Here is a 15,537-nt window from a genome sequence, read left to right as displayed (position 1 = left end):
TACCGGCACGTCCTCGCCCCGATGGTGGGGGTAATTTTTATACGAAACCCCCACTTTTTTTCCCTCGTCTTTCACTGCCCTTTTTTCCCGCGGGCCGCCTTTCTCTATCCGTGCACGGAAACCCCATCGTCCTTTCGACTTTCCACCAGGGGCGAGCAGTTTTTAACCTCCCCACGAGGAACGAGTTCGTCGCGCCGGTACGAAAACGCTTACCCCACAAAGGATCCAAAATGGCGTCGTCGATGCAGTTTTTTTTCCAGGGGACCCTTGGTCGTGCGCGCCTCGTTGCACCCGATCGAGGAAGAGGATAAAAAACGCTGACCCGGTCGATCGAGGAAAAAATCGGGCCCGTTTTTGTGTGGATCGAGCGGATCAAGGACGGAGGTCGCCTCGATCTCGTGAACCGGCCTATTCCACGGAAGCTTTTCTTCCGTATCTTTGATCGTTTTCCCTTTTAAGGACGCCTCTTTAAGATCCTCGCCGTAGAACACGAGACCGGGGACCTAACGGGTACTTGTTTTCGAATGGAATCGAGGTCACGGGCGTAGTGTTGGTGTCCATTCGCGTTAAATGCACGGGGAACGAGGATCGAATTGTAAGAAATACATAAGCAGTACGGGAAAAAGACCGTCCAGCTTGTCTGCCCCGGTTATTCTCGATCTCAATGTCCTTTTGTACCGGACAATTCCTTCTCGAGTTTTCAATTTTTTCTTCGAGCCACCTTCGTCCATCTCTTTAACCAACGTGCAAATTTTAAACTCCTGTTGCGCAAAATTAATTGGTTCGAATCGATGCTGAACTCTAGAACAGGCGTTAAGTATTTATAACACGCGCTAGCAAGACGATCCATACTATTTGGTCGCATATCGATTTCATTTCTCTCGGGTATTTTCTTTGATTTTCTCTTTTAAGCTTATATCTTTATAGGAAAGAAGAGTTAAAGGTCTCATTCCATTTTTGTGAATTTTCCAGAATTTACAGTAGAAATTAAAAGTGTCAATAGAATTACAAATTATAGATATCATACATTATGATATTAGAATTTTCTAATTCTTTGGTCGTCGTTTATAGTCGGCATAAATTTTCCTACGAATTCCCCTGGACGTTTTCAATCGGATTCGTATCTGGAGAAAGTCTTGTTATCGGATTGATCGTTTGCCATTCGAGAACCAGGAATTTTAGCCTCACTAAGCCAATTTGTAGTCACCCTACTTGCGGATGTCACGCAATAAGGTAACGCTAAAGATTTACAGACTCGTGGCGTCGAAAGTAAGGTGTCGGTGATAGCTGCTTCATCAGAATTTTCTCGTGAGATCGCTGACCTATCGAAACATCGACTACGGTCCAAAGATCCCTGGATCGACGAAACTCTGAAAATTTCCAAAATGGCTGTGTCTGTCACATCCCCGATCGGATGTCCGCGCAAAACGGGAATCTCTTCCCACGGAAGAGCGAAGAAAACGGACGGTAGGGCCGCGAGTGGACAAAACGGAACGGGTGAAATCGTTTGACCAGTTTGGGAATCGTGCTAGTGGTCCAAGAGACTCGGCTAGAAAACTGCGCTCTATCCGTTCCGCGGTCGGGCCAGCCAGGCGGTTATGAGAAATATGAAATCTGGTTCTCACGGGCCGTGAATGGGTATACGGCGCAGCGTCTTTCTCTTTCTCGTCGGTTTCCCACTCGTCGGGTTAGATCCTTCTCTCTATCGTCGCTCCACATGCGTATCGTGGGAGGATCTCTAGTCCCGGGGGTCCTTTGTGAGCCGGCAGCAGGACATTGTCCATTGAGAAACGGCCAAACAGGTCCTAGAGAGCTGACCTGTACCGTCCCCTTTTCAATCGCAGCTTCTTTCAAGGAAAACCCCTTTCCGTGATTTTTTGATCAAAATAAATCATGTGGGTACAGTTAGACGCGGTCCAGCTGCCTCTGCGCCGCACACTGTCGACGGATGCGGACTCCGAAATCCCATTCTGACGTCCTGTCACATCCCCATCTCGGCGCCGGATCGGCTGCACACGCGGCCGTGCGTGGCCTTTAACCGAGTTTTCACCTTCCGTGGGAGTCGAAATCGATGCTCGGCTCCTGGGAACGTCGCGTCTCGTTCTTACAGAGGCATCCTCCCGCGCCTGGCAATCGCCTCCGCGATTATTCCGCGTCCCGAGGATCGAGGAAAAGTCGCGCGAGAACGTTTTACCGACGCCGATCGAGCTTTACGCCGCGCTCGCGGAGCTTACTCGAACAAGTACTCCGACCACTGTTTCCACCTTTGAGAAATCCAACTTCGAGGTGCCTTTGATTTCGACACGGTCCCCAGGTAAATCCGGAAATCGCGTCAGCTATTTCCACTGTATCGTGTAACGAGCTACGAACGCGCTGGAAGATTTAACAATTCCACCCCCTTACGAATATTCGTATTCAAAATACCACTGTCGTCGTAGGTGAAGAGGGATTCAAATTATTTAGCAGTTTGGAACCCTTATTTTTATTCAAAGAAATTATTAAATACTGTTTATATTATTTGATTTGCAGAGACCGTGAAATATTCTTCGAGGTCATTAATGAGTATTGATATGCACGGAACGTTACAGAATTTGATCCGTTGTTTCTTTATTTATCTAAATCCATAGTGTGAGTTTAATTTGAGTTTTTAATAATTTCTTTTATAAAAGCCTGAAACCTTATCTGGAGAGCGTGTGCAGCTCAGCGACCCGCTATAGATATTTCCGCGACCCGCTTCCGGGTCGCGACCCATAAGTTGAGAGGTACTGATCCAGATCTTCCCATCCGTAAATATATACCGATTTGTTTGTACGAATAGCATATATTTCGATGCACATTGAAAAATAATATAAAGTGTAATTATTTTACAAAATCGAAACGATTCCGTAACTTTTGCAACAATCTGGGAACGAAAGTATAATGTTACTGTTCGCTTCGTCGACCAGGTGCACGATCCGAAACGGTGATATAAAAATATATATCGTGCGAACGTAATTCCATTACCCTAACTATTGCAGATACTGTTAGATCGGCTCTAATTACTTTGTTCTTGATATTTATGGTTCAGAGAGCCCTGCAAGCTTAATTACAGTATACTTTCAAAGTGTTTAAGAATCACGCGGAATCGTCATGTTTTAACGCGAAAACAGACCTTCGTCGCATAATGGAAATTCAAATTCTTTATTTAACGAACGATGAATAGAAGATCGAGTATATTTTATTCATTATTCGGAACTCGCATCTAAATTCTGCCCATCTCCGCCGGAGAGATAACAGCGACTTATTTACTACGCCCATCTGTCCTTCCGGTTGTCGTACCTTGAGAGTCTCGTACTTGGGAAAGTTGGAAGTCGGTGTAAAGAATGATATCGAAGCATCAATTGCGCGTTCGCTGTAGTTTTCCTTTCGATACAGACTTTTGAGAGCAAAATTCTCCGGACACAGGGCTCAGAAGCACCTGGACGTTAAATTCTGCGACGATCTTCCCCCAAAATTCTACCAGAATGTATCAGACTCTAACAAGCAACCAACTGACTCTCGTTACTCATCGTTACTCGCAAAGGAATAGATTTAGGAGTCCTTTCCAAGGTTGATTCGCTAAGCACCGAACAGTACTTGGAACGAAATCACCCCCATCGCTGTTTACGTTCGAACGATCGGCAGCTGCGTAATTAAAAACCCATTTGGACAGTTTCTGGAACAAGGTCTTTGCCAAGAAGAGAGTCACACCGTTGCTAAACATTTAACGTCGCGTTTACCTATAACCACCTGATCCCGGAATCAATTTAGACCCGGAATAACCCTCTCGACGTTCCCTGCATCCTCGAGGAAGGGCACTCGAACTACGCCATCTTGACTCCGAGTGCCATTCCCATTCACGACGTTTTCCCTTTTTCTTCCCGGGTCCCCGAGTATATTATTCGTTTGCCTAAAATCGCGAAACGGCACGCGTCGGTCGCCCATTCGCGGTTCGACAATGACGCGGGGGAACAAACGACGGGAACCGCGGCAACAACAAGCCCGTAGGATCGCCAATGGGGAACGCGACGAAACACCATGGAAGGCCTTTTATTGTCCAGCGTGCTCTCTCTCTCTCCCACTCTCTCGCCTGTTCTCTTTCTTTTCCGTTGTCGGTGTCTTCGTCGCGCTTTCGACCGTTTCTCCGGCTTGCTCTTTCGCCCAGGCCAGCGTCGGTTAATTAGAAAGTTCCGTGGTAAAGAGAGGAAAGAGGGGTCGCCGGGAGGAAGAGGTGGGTTTCGTTGTTACATTATTCAAAACGTCCCCCTCCCCCCACCCCACCATCGCGAAACTCGGTACCGCTCGCCGCAAAACATCCGAATGCAAACTTTTGACAACGCGCGGACGCGCGAAGTGCCGAAGCATGTCACGCGAAATAATTAACGACCGCCGCGAATTTTCTCGAGCGAGAATTAACGCGGCCGGGCGGCCTCGCTCGACGCCCCCGTTGTTCGCCCCCGAAATTTCCCGCGGCGAAGTCGCGATCCCCGAAAACGTTACGAGAACTGTCCCGAGAAAGGGCGCTCGGATTATACCACGACTTCTCGTGTCGCGACAAAGCTGGTCGTGTCTTTACACGTATTTATAATTTCTCCTTTCGTTGTCACTCGTATCCAAAGCGGGGAGTTTTACGAGGTCTCTCAACATCGGAGGAAAAGTACTTAAACGGCACACCATCTTGACGAGTGTATTCGATTGCAACCTGTTCTCCCGTGTCTCCTCCGTTCTGCGTTCAGTCTATTATTCATTGGGCGACTCGTCCTGGGACACGGTCTCGAGGAGCCTGTTAAATCTTCTGTGTTATTTGTTTCATAAAATTGTATTTGTAACTTTTTGGGGTGGCTCGATATAGGCATTCTGTTCACATCCGATTCGATTCGCTGTTTTTACTTTCCGCGAGGAGCATCATTCCGCGTTCCCGCTACGATTATACGAAATTCATTCCGCTCGATAAACCACCCGATCGAGGATCACGCGAGCGATAAATTGATCCACGACAAATCCTATCACCGACCCCTTTGTCGCCCCGCACTAGGACACGGTCACCCAAAATATATCTATTAGAATAACCACCCTTATCAACAGCTTTTTACATTCTTTGGAGAATAATTTCATAATCGATGCTCTGATCTGCACCCTGGGTACACGTACTTTTATGTATATGATTCAAAAATTGTGATGGGAATTGATAATCGAGGAAACACGAACTCATAATATTAAAATAATATACACCCATTCGAAGCCGTAATTTTCTAAAGTTTCAAAGTCAATTCTACTTCAAAAATAGAAGTATCGTACAGACTAACTCAACCCTACTTTTCACGCAGGAATACCTAAAAATCATAATCTAGACGACAATAAAAGAAACACAAACCGATCAGAACCGTTCGATCGAGCGTCGCGAATAAATTGTTACGCATTGGTTAGGATCGATTATCTATTAAAGCCCTATTATTATCTACTATTCTCGCCATTGGAGAAAAAAAGCCTGACCCCTAATTTCTTTTTTCACGCCGGTGTGCTCGGACCCCGTCGTGCAGCACCCCGCGGATCGGCCACGCAATTGGTCCAGAGCCCGGTACAATGAATTATCTCGGACAATCCTCTCTCTCTCTTCTCGCTCGAACGCTCTCTTCTTGTTGCGTGGACTTTTTCGAAAAAAAGTCCCGTCCCGCTGTGCAATTTTGTCGTCGACAGCCAATCGGGAGACCGGCCGTCGAAACGGCCACGCCACTGGTCGAACCGGCAGACCTTCGAGCCGGTTTTTCTTCTCGTTCGACTTCCGGATCGCTCGAGACGCGATGGCCGGACATGACTACGAACTGGTCTCTCTGTTACGTTCCCTCGCGTTATCTACGCGCTCTCTCGACCGATGGCCGTCTCTCGTTAAAGCAAATATCCTGCCGTGGCCAGAAAATCGCGTCTCGAATCGTCGCTTCCCCTTCCGGTGCAAACAAACGGAGCCGCGATTTGCGTAACCGAACGTTTCGTAGGTGAAAAATGTTGGGTCGTGCCGTTTCTCCAACGATTGATTAATTTTCAGCGTTTATATTTAGAGCCGACCCTTTCTAGACAGGGTCTGCATCGAGGAATATATTTTTAACGTTTTCGGGTTGATAAATCGCTCGTCGGTTATTTAATATAAAATCTTTTCAACGTTCTTGGTAGTCGAGGAATATTCAGAGAAAAGCACCAGGTTTTAAAATAACTTTTTAAGCGAAGAGGCGTGGATATAAATCCTCGATAAAATTGACGACGGCGAAGTCAACGGGACGGGCTGAAAATCTCGAACCTCGAAAATACACTTCCCGAACGACTCCGGGAGTTGTCTATAAAGTCAGGTCGCCGGGTAAAGGGAGCTGCTCCGGAGGTCCCGGGGAAGTGGATCACGAAGACGGGGAATCCGAATCCGTCGAACACCACGAAAATCCTCAAGGCTGCGCCATTACGGTGGCTCCTCTTTCCCATTTAATTACACGCCGCCAGCAGGGCCGGGCTTCCCGTAAAGTGGCACCGAAGCGGCGTTCAAGTTCCCGAAGTTACGCCGTTCCTAAACGAGCGCGCATAACTAGCTCGCGGCGTTCTAACCTCAGACTCGACTGGAAACCGGTGGAAAATCTAAAAACGACGCGGTCCTCCCCGTTCCTCTGAACTTGGTCTCCAGCGGCTCCTATTTATAGAAGGGACGCGTACACGCCACATGGTCTACACACGCACCGTCCTCGAATATTAGATTATAACGGGTGACCACGGCCAAGGGAGCCCAACGAACCTATACGCGATGATAATCCACGAAGATTCTCGAAAGCGCTCTCTTTCGATTCCTGAAAGAAAGCGGATCTACTAAAGCTTCCAGACTTCTGTAAACAATTATCCGCGCTAAGAAGACGCTAAACAGAGCTCAGCCACCGATGAATCCTTGAACGTGGCGCTGACTGTTCGGTGATCGTTGACAATTTAACGGAGGAGACTCACCTGCCTCGAAGTTGCTTTCGTACAGATCTTGAAGATCTCGACGAATAATTGTTAAAGCTGTCCGACGCGTGGCGTAGATTCGATGATACGTGTAATCGATCGCGCCAGACCCTAGAGAGCCTCTTGGTTCACGGAGGAGGAAGACACGCGTGGCAACACGACCTCTGCACCTCGCGATTAGCGAAACGTCGACCGCAAAGGGGTCCGGGGATCGCAAGGAGAGGCGGTCAGGTTGACCCTCGTTGTCGATGCACCCTGTTGAACGGGGAGACACCGTAGACGATGGTCCAGGGAGGGAATCTCACCTTGGACAAGTGGTGGAAGGCGCTACGAAGTGACCCTTGGTCAGGTAGCCGTCAGGATCCCCCCTCCGACAAGTGAACGGACCGACAAAGCGTACAATAATGCGAGCAGATTATCGCCCCGAAGGGTGTTCGCACCTTGGAAGGAGGGACTCGGACAATAGTGGACAATGGACCGGGAAACCGAGACTGCAAACAACATAAATTTTCCTACGGCACCTAGCATTATACGCTCGGACATCCGCAGGTTGGACGCTTCCATTCTTCCCTACGTTCTCTATTTTTTTTTCTTTTTTTACCGACGAGTACCCAGGGACAAATAACTCCGTACTCCGTGCTCGGTCCAGAGACCCTGTCGGGCTCTGAAAAAGCCTATTCTGGAGTGCTTGTAAATCCATTATGGCCCCAAAGTCGAAGTGTCCCTTCTCCTATTTCTGCCGCCATTCGAATAGTGATTGGGACGTTCGAACGGGGTTTCAGGATCTATTCGAGAATATTTACCTAACAGAACTTTGCGTTTGAAAACTCTCGCCCTTTGTAGTCCTAAATCGAGTCGATGAGAGTATACTTTTGCAATTAGGAAACAGGTTGTAAAAAAAAGAATGGTAGGTCGATGTACAGAACGGGAACAGCTTGGACGTTGCTCGAACCGTGGATCAGCGTATTCAGAATCCACGGAACGTTCTCGAGGCGGGTTGCTCGATTGGTCGGATAAAAAACGCGACCAGTTCTATGGACGATTTCGCGGTCTTAACCCCGTTTTAAGGGATACGGCACGGAGGCCAATAAGCCGGGGCCGTCGGGGCTCGCTCGCGAACCCGACGACATCGTATTTCAGCCGAAATTGCCCAACGGCAGATTGGACGGACGATATACAGCCCGGGAGTTCGGGAAAGATAGCGAGACGGGAGAGGCTGTATCGACATCGTCTGTCCTGGCGGCTAAGGACGAGGATTTAAGGAAAGCCCCCGGCCGGATGGCTAATTAATTTCTACTCCACGGACCCGTCGTTTCTTCCTGGTAATGGATTTAATTACTTCTGCCTTCGACGTCTCTCGCCCCGGCCCGGTGTGTACTCTGCGCAAAGAATTACGCGATCGCTGGTTATTAAGTCGCCCGGGTTCCAGAAATAACGGGGAAACGCCGTCGGCTTGGAACTCGAGCGTTTCTGCTTCTTATCTTATCGGGCAACTATTTTCAAACGACACCGGACGGCGCGGAACGCGGCCACGGAGTGCCTAAATGGCCGCGTCGCCGTTCTGTTTACTCAGCGGTGGAGTTTAAACCGCAACGCGGGTGGAGCATTCTTTCGCTATCCAGTAGCGAGCGTCAACGCGGCGTCGGACAACGACGCCAGGTGGCGCCATCTATCTTCCCCGAGGTTCGAGAATCGATCGATTACTCGTAAACAGTCCCGTTATTTATGAACTAATCCGCGCGGAGGCGACGGGGACTCCCCGTGACGAGACGTCGACCGTTTCGACTCTTTCTGGACAATTCCTCCGGGCTGCTCGAGGGTTAGGTCGCCTTTAGGAGGGCACGAGTTATTTGCCCTCGTCCATTTAACCGATTCTCGCAATCTGCAAGATGCCCAATAAATAGAGTGGACAGTGGATTATGTCTTGGGAGATAGCAACCTTTCGTTTAAGGAATATTTATACTTGGAGAAGTTACTTTTACAATTTGCAAATTGGGATAATAGGTTGAACGGTGGATTGTCTTGGGGGAATAGAAGTGTTTCGTTTAAAGAATATTTATAATATTTTTAACCCCTTGAAAATCATAGATGGGATGGATCATACGGAATCAGAAACACAAGAAATTGATCTTTTCAATTTATTTCATCAAGCAAATTGATCTCTATAATCCTCGATGTCTATAATACAATGAATCGGGTGATGAATTATGTGGCGGAGAGAGGAGTCTCGCTCCATTATGCCTCTGGAATAATGCAGTATGACGTTCTTCGGATGTTGGTCGTGGATCTGCAGGCCATTTTCAATATACTCTTCCTGCGAGTCGATTTCATGTAAAATTCTTGACCACGGTGGTGGGAATGTTTCTTTTCTGCTTTATTTTCTTCGGATTTGATGTTACGATGGCTTCAAATTTTATCTAGAATTTATCCCTTCGTTGAATTCGTTATCGGTAACAGTATTTTAGTCTTAAATGTATAACAAACTGAATTTGTATAGGCGATCTACATATAAACTAGTATTTTATATTAACTTTAAACCTCCTAAACTTTCCTTCTAACAATAGACACCCAATAAAACCCTGAAGCAACGAAAAGCCAACGATCCAATCTTTATTTTTAGCATCGAGTAATCGGACAAATTATTATCTTTTATCCGTAGCTTGATATCGTTTTCTGGGCAAGAATTTGACGAAAAATCGTGGAGAACGTGGCACCTATTAGCGTAGACTCGTGTCGCGAGGACTTTTTGCGCGGCTCGCGTGCTTCCGGGACGAAAAGTCGGGGTTCCTCGGTACACGATCGGCCGTGAGTTCTTACCTGGCCACGTGCTGCCTCCGAAACAGATAGGAGAGGCACACCGGAGGACACCGTGAACTTCCAGGACAAAAGGAGAGGGAGAGAGTAGTCGGAGGAGAGAAGGGTTCGCCACGCGCCCGACGCCCGACGCCCCGAAAGGTTAATCTGAGAAATCAAATCAAAGTAGTTTTTTGCCGGGGCCAGAGGCGCGTCGGACGCGGAGGAGAGAGAAAAAGAACGGTGGTTTCGCGGGATAAGAACGAGGACGAAAAAGGGTGGCGAGTCGGGCGAGAAACGCGGGGTTGGTGGAGAAGAGGGGGGGGGAGAAGAAGATCGCTGAAAGACGAAGAAGGGCTTCCGACGGGCCGCGTCAAAGACAATGTTTAACGCGCGCGGGCATAGAAAACGCGCATATGCCGCGCACGTGCCGACAAGGGCACGTAAAACTCAGCTTTGTTTGCTAAATAACGTCCTCGAGAGTGCCCCGGCCCGATACCGTGGCTCCCAGGGAGGCTTTGCAGGACGCCGCGACGCTAGGTGTCCTGCTATGCGGGCGTAATTGCGTCAATTAACGAGTCACGCTTTCGACGCGGCTGATAAAATTGCTTTTGCGCGACTACCGACGATCAATTTCCCTTTTCGCTCGTCACGACGCCTCCAGACACCACCGAAAGTTCCTAAATAAAAAAGATAAAGCGTAAAATAGCCCAAAAATCGAGAATAATTGTACTCTCTGTTTCATTTAAAAAAATTATTTTTTCTTCTCAGTTAACTATGCTTTAATCATCGCTAACGTCTCTAAAAAATTTCTTGCGTCCAAAGTAGAGTTCTAAATATACTCCGTATTTGTTCTCCACGCGAAACACGCGATCGTACATTGTCCAGGAATATAAACGAATAATTGATGAACGTCGCGAACCTTCCCGAGGCTCCCTTCTCCTCTCCATGTTGTTTCCTCGTTCTACGGAGCGACAATTAGCGTGTATCGGAGGCAAGTCGTTCGACACTTTATTCCGCTCGGTCTGTTGTTAATATTTCGCTCGATTCAATGCCGTTTAGTGTTCGAACAGCAGCTGTTTCGACATTCCTCGGACAGAAACGTCATCGCGTCAGCGCGTACACACGAGGTACGATTCGTATCTTAATTGGGAATTTGCTTATCCAGATAAGGAATCGTTACATCGCGACTGATATTAAATTCGATCGTTGGTCGTGGACGTGTGAAAAAAAATTCGTATCCAGGAGGAACGAGCGTGGAAACGTATTCTTAATTAAAAACCATTATGAACGTTGCTGAGAATTTTTTTTTGTTGTTCGAGCAACGCTCGTATCGGAATTGTTCCGAGTCCAAGTACATATAATTAAAAAGGGAACAATCTTTTAATTTGCTGGTAAATATTACCGGTCGAACGTTATTTAAAATATTGCGGATAATTGTAATCTTTTAAACTCGCCAACGGGGTTAAATAATAATAAAATGCACCCAAGGTTTCCTTCTTCGATGCAAACGTTTTAATAAGTGGCGATTCGATGAATATGGCGACCGGGTGAACATTCGACGTTCGTTTCATTCAATTTTTCCAACGTTTCCTTCGCGGCCTCGTTTATCGGGCAACGCCGTTTATTGAATTCGACAACATTAATTTCCTGTAAATACGATCGATGCACGGAACAAGACGTAAACTAATTACGCTGACATTATTACACGTCTCCGTTCCGGAATCATTGATTTACAATACGAAATTTTTCGCTCCGAATAACCGCACGACGCTCGTTGAAAAGGTAATTTTCCTGTCTCGATCGTCGAAAGCTATTTACAAATAAATTTATCAAACGAATCAAATGAATTTATATTAAGGAAAGAAACAAAAAAACTTATCTTACGAATGTTTCGACCTAAATTCAATCGTTTCAGATTTTCTTTTTTTTTCTAAATGTCCGCGCATTCGCGACTCTCACGCGTCGTCGTCGACGAAGTTTGCTCCGAAGGCGTCGAGGTCCGAGATCGAAGAGCCCGAAATCCGCCGCTTCTGTCGAAATCGTAGCCATAAATCGAGAGGTAATTGTGCGGAGAGAGGTATTTGCCGTTTGACGGCCGGGCAAACGCGCGATCTATTTACTTCGTCATACGTACATATGTAGGACGGGGCGAGAAGGTAGATAATCGCGATGTAAACAGGAGACGTACGTTCGTTTCTGGGAAGTGGATAATCCACATTTCCAAACAGAAATTTAAAGCCTCGTGTCGCCAAAATCGAGCCGCGCTCCCTTAAATTCCCTCAACGTCCGTTTGAACGACAGCCCGAAGTTTCTCGACGTCCAACTCTCCCGGAGTCATTTCGAGAGGGAATACAATCAACGATCTCTGGAAACGAGCGCAAAGGAAGACGCGTTCTATTAAAAGGATATGAACACGTTACAGGTTACGATTCCCAAAAAGAGTGACGAACTCCAAGTATAATTCATTTTTCAAACGATCTAACTTTTAATATGAATTAAAGATCATATTACAAAGTAATCTAGAAGAGGACTTCTCAATTTATATTCTATATATGTTCGCGACGAGCACGTTAGGTCATATTCAAGCTTTACGAACCATGACACATTCTAGAAATAAATATAAATTAAAGTTATTTCTACGATCGATCGCTGGCAGAGAGTCGATCGCTCTCCCGTCGGATAGTTTGTCGAATCTGCTTCCGTTCTTACGATCGTATAAATTCCTATTAACGTCCAACGACCAACGAAATAAACTTCGTGTTTACCGTGGCACTCTGAACCCGAACGGACAATGGGTAAGACGGTCCTGGAATTTTCGAAATTATCGAATACGCGACGTCCGGATCGACGACCCGTAATGCCGTGTGCAAATTACGAGCATAAATCCCGCTGAAAGCCGATCGTTCATCAGGCTGCGACTAGTTTTGCGCCGGCGAGACGCGTCGACGACTCCGCGGAGCGGTTTTCGGATTCCAACTTCGTGGCAGACATGCGTGCGCCGGCGTTCAACCTTTAACTTAAATCTTACTGTTCGACCTGGACCACTCTCTGACACTGACAGACGTTGGTCGTTTGGGGAAGACACCGATCATGCCCGGGAGTTCGAAGACGAACGAATATTTCAGACAGATAGCTCTCGACCCATTAGCCGCGCACGAGTATACTCGTCGCGAAGTGGAATGGCAATTTTTCTCGTTAAATCCGGAACTATCGATACGGAGTCTAGATTTCTGGAAATTCTATGCCATTTTTGAGTTTACTTTGACAAATGTATCTCGACAAGTGCATATTGCAACACCGAAAATCGGGGCAAAGTTTCTTCATTTTCCGTATCCCACGCGAATTATTTCGATGGCGTACACTCTCAGAGTAGAAAGGGGATAGTCGAGGGGGAGGACGAGTGTTCCGAGTCTCACCTCTCGGGGCTCGCGTCACGCTCGAAACGCGACGGCATATCCTTCGATTCTTCTCGAAACTATCTCGTACGCTACATATCTCGATCGGTTCGACCACCGATCCCATTCGTCAACGTTCGACGAGCGTCGCGCCGCGATTCCGCGAGCGGTTTCCGTTACTCCTCGTACCAGACATGCGTGCGCCGGCGGTTCAACCTTCACAGAATCTTGCTTGTTCAACCAGGACCACTCTACGGACACTGACAAAGATCGCCGAGAAAGATCGTCAACCCCCGCGTGTGTACACGAGTCACGACCACCGAGCCTCAAAGTCGTTTCCGGTCGTCTCGCGATTCGAGGTTCGCGACTGTTGGTGCCTCCTACGTACGATCGACCACTGACCGATCGAGATCGCCGATCGATCGAGAGACCGTCGCGGAGGTCGCGTCCCCGTCGAACGCAACGTCGGGGTTAATCGGTGGAGAAATATTCCGGTATCTTTTCGCGGCGGCGTCATCGCGCGAACTAAAGAATATCGCAGTTGTAATTAAGAAAACGGAGCCGCCGTCGCCGCCGCCGCCGCTGCTCTCCGTGGGGGGCGAGGGGGTGCTCGAGGCTCGAGGCGACGCGGGGGATGGTGGCGTGGAACCGTCGGGGGTGGAAAAGTCTGTGAAAAACGCGCGCATGACAATGCCGCCCCACCTTCTTGCCCACCCCGCTGCGCTCTTCTTTCTCCACCTCCGCCTTGGCCGCCACCTTGCTCGTCTTTTTCTACCCCCGATGAGCGCTGGTGGGGGGGCCTCGTCGGGGTACTAATTAAAAATTCAACCGTCGACGAGTCCCTCCAAGACGTTGGCCCGGTTTTCCCGCCGCCTCCCCCCCTCCCTCCCCCGTCGGGATCCTTCCCGTTTCATTCATTCCTTCTTTCCCTTTCTCTTTCCTTCGGCCCCTTCTTCCTCCGCCCGCTGCTCCTTCGCGTCATTCCGCGTCGCCTTCGAGACGTCCGCGCGCCTCTTTTATTTTCTTCCCGGCGCGGCCACGCGACCCTCCGACGCGGGGCGACAGGTTGCGGCGGGAAGAAAACGCGACGAAAAGATTTCCTCGATCCATCCAGGCCGGATTTACCGTACACGCGACTGGGTTAAGGGCACGATCCGGAGGGCTCGGGATCGAAGATAGCTTCTCTCGGACCCCATAGGATTTAACGACGATCGTTTACGCGAGAGTCAAGGCCTTTTAAATATCTTTCGACGCGATCGATCCTCCTCCCGCGCTATTATCCGATTTTACAGTTAATTCTCTCGTATCCCCAGGAAATTCAAACGCAATTTGCTCGATCATTCGCCGGGCCGTTTAAACTTTCACGCAACCCGCGCGCCTTTTTTCTCGTGCCTCGATCCTCGTTCTCTAAAGTTTTCGAGCGTCGACTCTGATATTCCCGTTGCAAACCCGACTGTCGCGCGTACGAACGTGGCATTAAGAATTCCCGAGCGAATACGTCATGTTCTCGAAAGAACAATGCGTCCGCGGGAGATCGAAGAACGGAACTCCCTGCGTTTCGAACGCCGCGCGAGTGAATTCCAACGATCGAAGCCCCCTGTTCGCGGAACGTCGCGTTCAGCAAAAGTTCGTCGATCGTCGGGTAACAGTTTCGAGGGACGCGTTCGCGTGCGAAAAGTTTCGCTCTACTTTTCAAGTTCAGCCGAGCGCGCGCGGCCGGGTCTCGTCGACGGCGCGGAATCCAAAAATAATGATACTCGGTTCCGTCGGCGTTCGGTTTGTCTGGCACTCACCTTGCGCGATCCTGACCGCGGGCATTTTGATCCTCATGGTGACGTTCTCGATGTTCGCGGCGCTTAGCACGTCTGGAAATGCGTTTCCCTCGGCGGTCCAGGACGGAAGGGGTCGTTTCGCGGCGGTCGTCGTGCTCGCGTTTCCCTCGTCTCTGTAAACTTTTCCTTCCACGGGAGGCGAGGACGACCACGGTGGAAGGAAAAGCGTCTTCTCGTTCGGGGAAAAGAGGGAAGATCGTCACGCTTCAGCCCTCCTCCTCCCCCTCACCTCCGCCTCTGAGGAACGAGTCCATCCGTCGTTTCACCTGTTTCCACCTTGATAAACTTCACTGGGCTCGCGGTATTTCAGTTACTGATTTACACCGGACACCCCCCTGTTCGACGCACTGTTCGGCTTCTCTCGCACCCTGTCTGCCCCCTGGTCCTTTAATCTGTCGCGTCCGATCGTCCCTCGCGCACCTGGCCGCGACGATTGACGGAACTGACAGTCGGCCGGGTCGCGCCTCTTCGTCAACTGGCGCGCGTCCTCATGTTCCTCGACCGGCGGTCTGCTCCGCGTG

At 48.8% G+C, this 15,537-nt stretch overlaps 1 protein-coding gene across 1 annotated transcript in view; it reads right to left on the bottom strand.

The window, feature by feature from the left end:
• The window catches only part of LOC122398957 (B-cell lymphoma/leukemia 11A-like), a 36,064-nt gene extending 20,788 nt beyond the window's left edge, over window positions 1–15,276 (bottom strand). Inside the window, exon 1 of the mRNA XM_043399230.1 lies at window positions 14,978–15,276. Coding sequence (XP_043255165.1) covers window positions 14,978–15,014 — 37 coding nt within the window. The 5' untranslated portion in view covers window positions 15,015–15,276. The remainder of the gene's footprint in view (window positions 1–14,977) is intronic.
• Window positions 15,277–15,537: the final 261 nt, after the last annotated feature.

This window comes from Colletes gigas, unplaced genomic scaffold, assembly GCF_013123115.1.
Source record: "Colletes gigas isolate AHSC1104 unplaced genomic scaffold, ASM1312311v1 Colletes_gigas_Sc00002, whole genome shotgun sequence".
In the NCBI taxonomy this organism is placed as follows: domain Eukaryota; kingdom Metazoa; phylum Arthropoda; class Insecta; order Hymenoptera; family Colletidae; genus Colletes; species Colletes gigas.
Note: the sequence above shows the minus strand (reverse complement) of the source record. Positions and strands in the feature narration are given on the sequence as shown.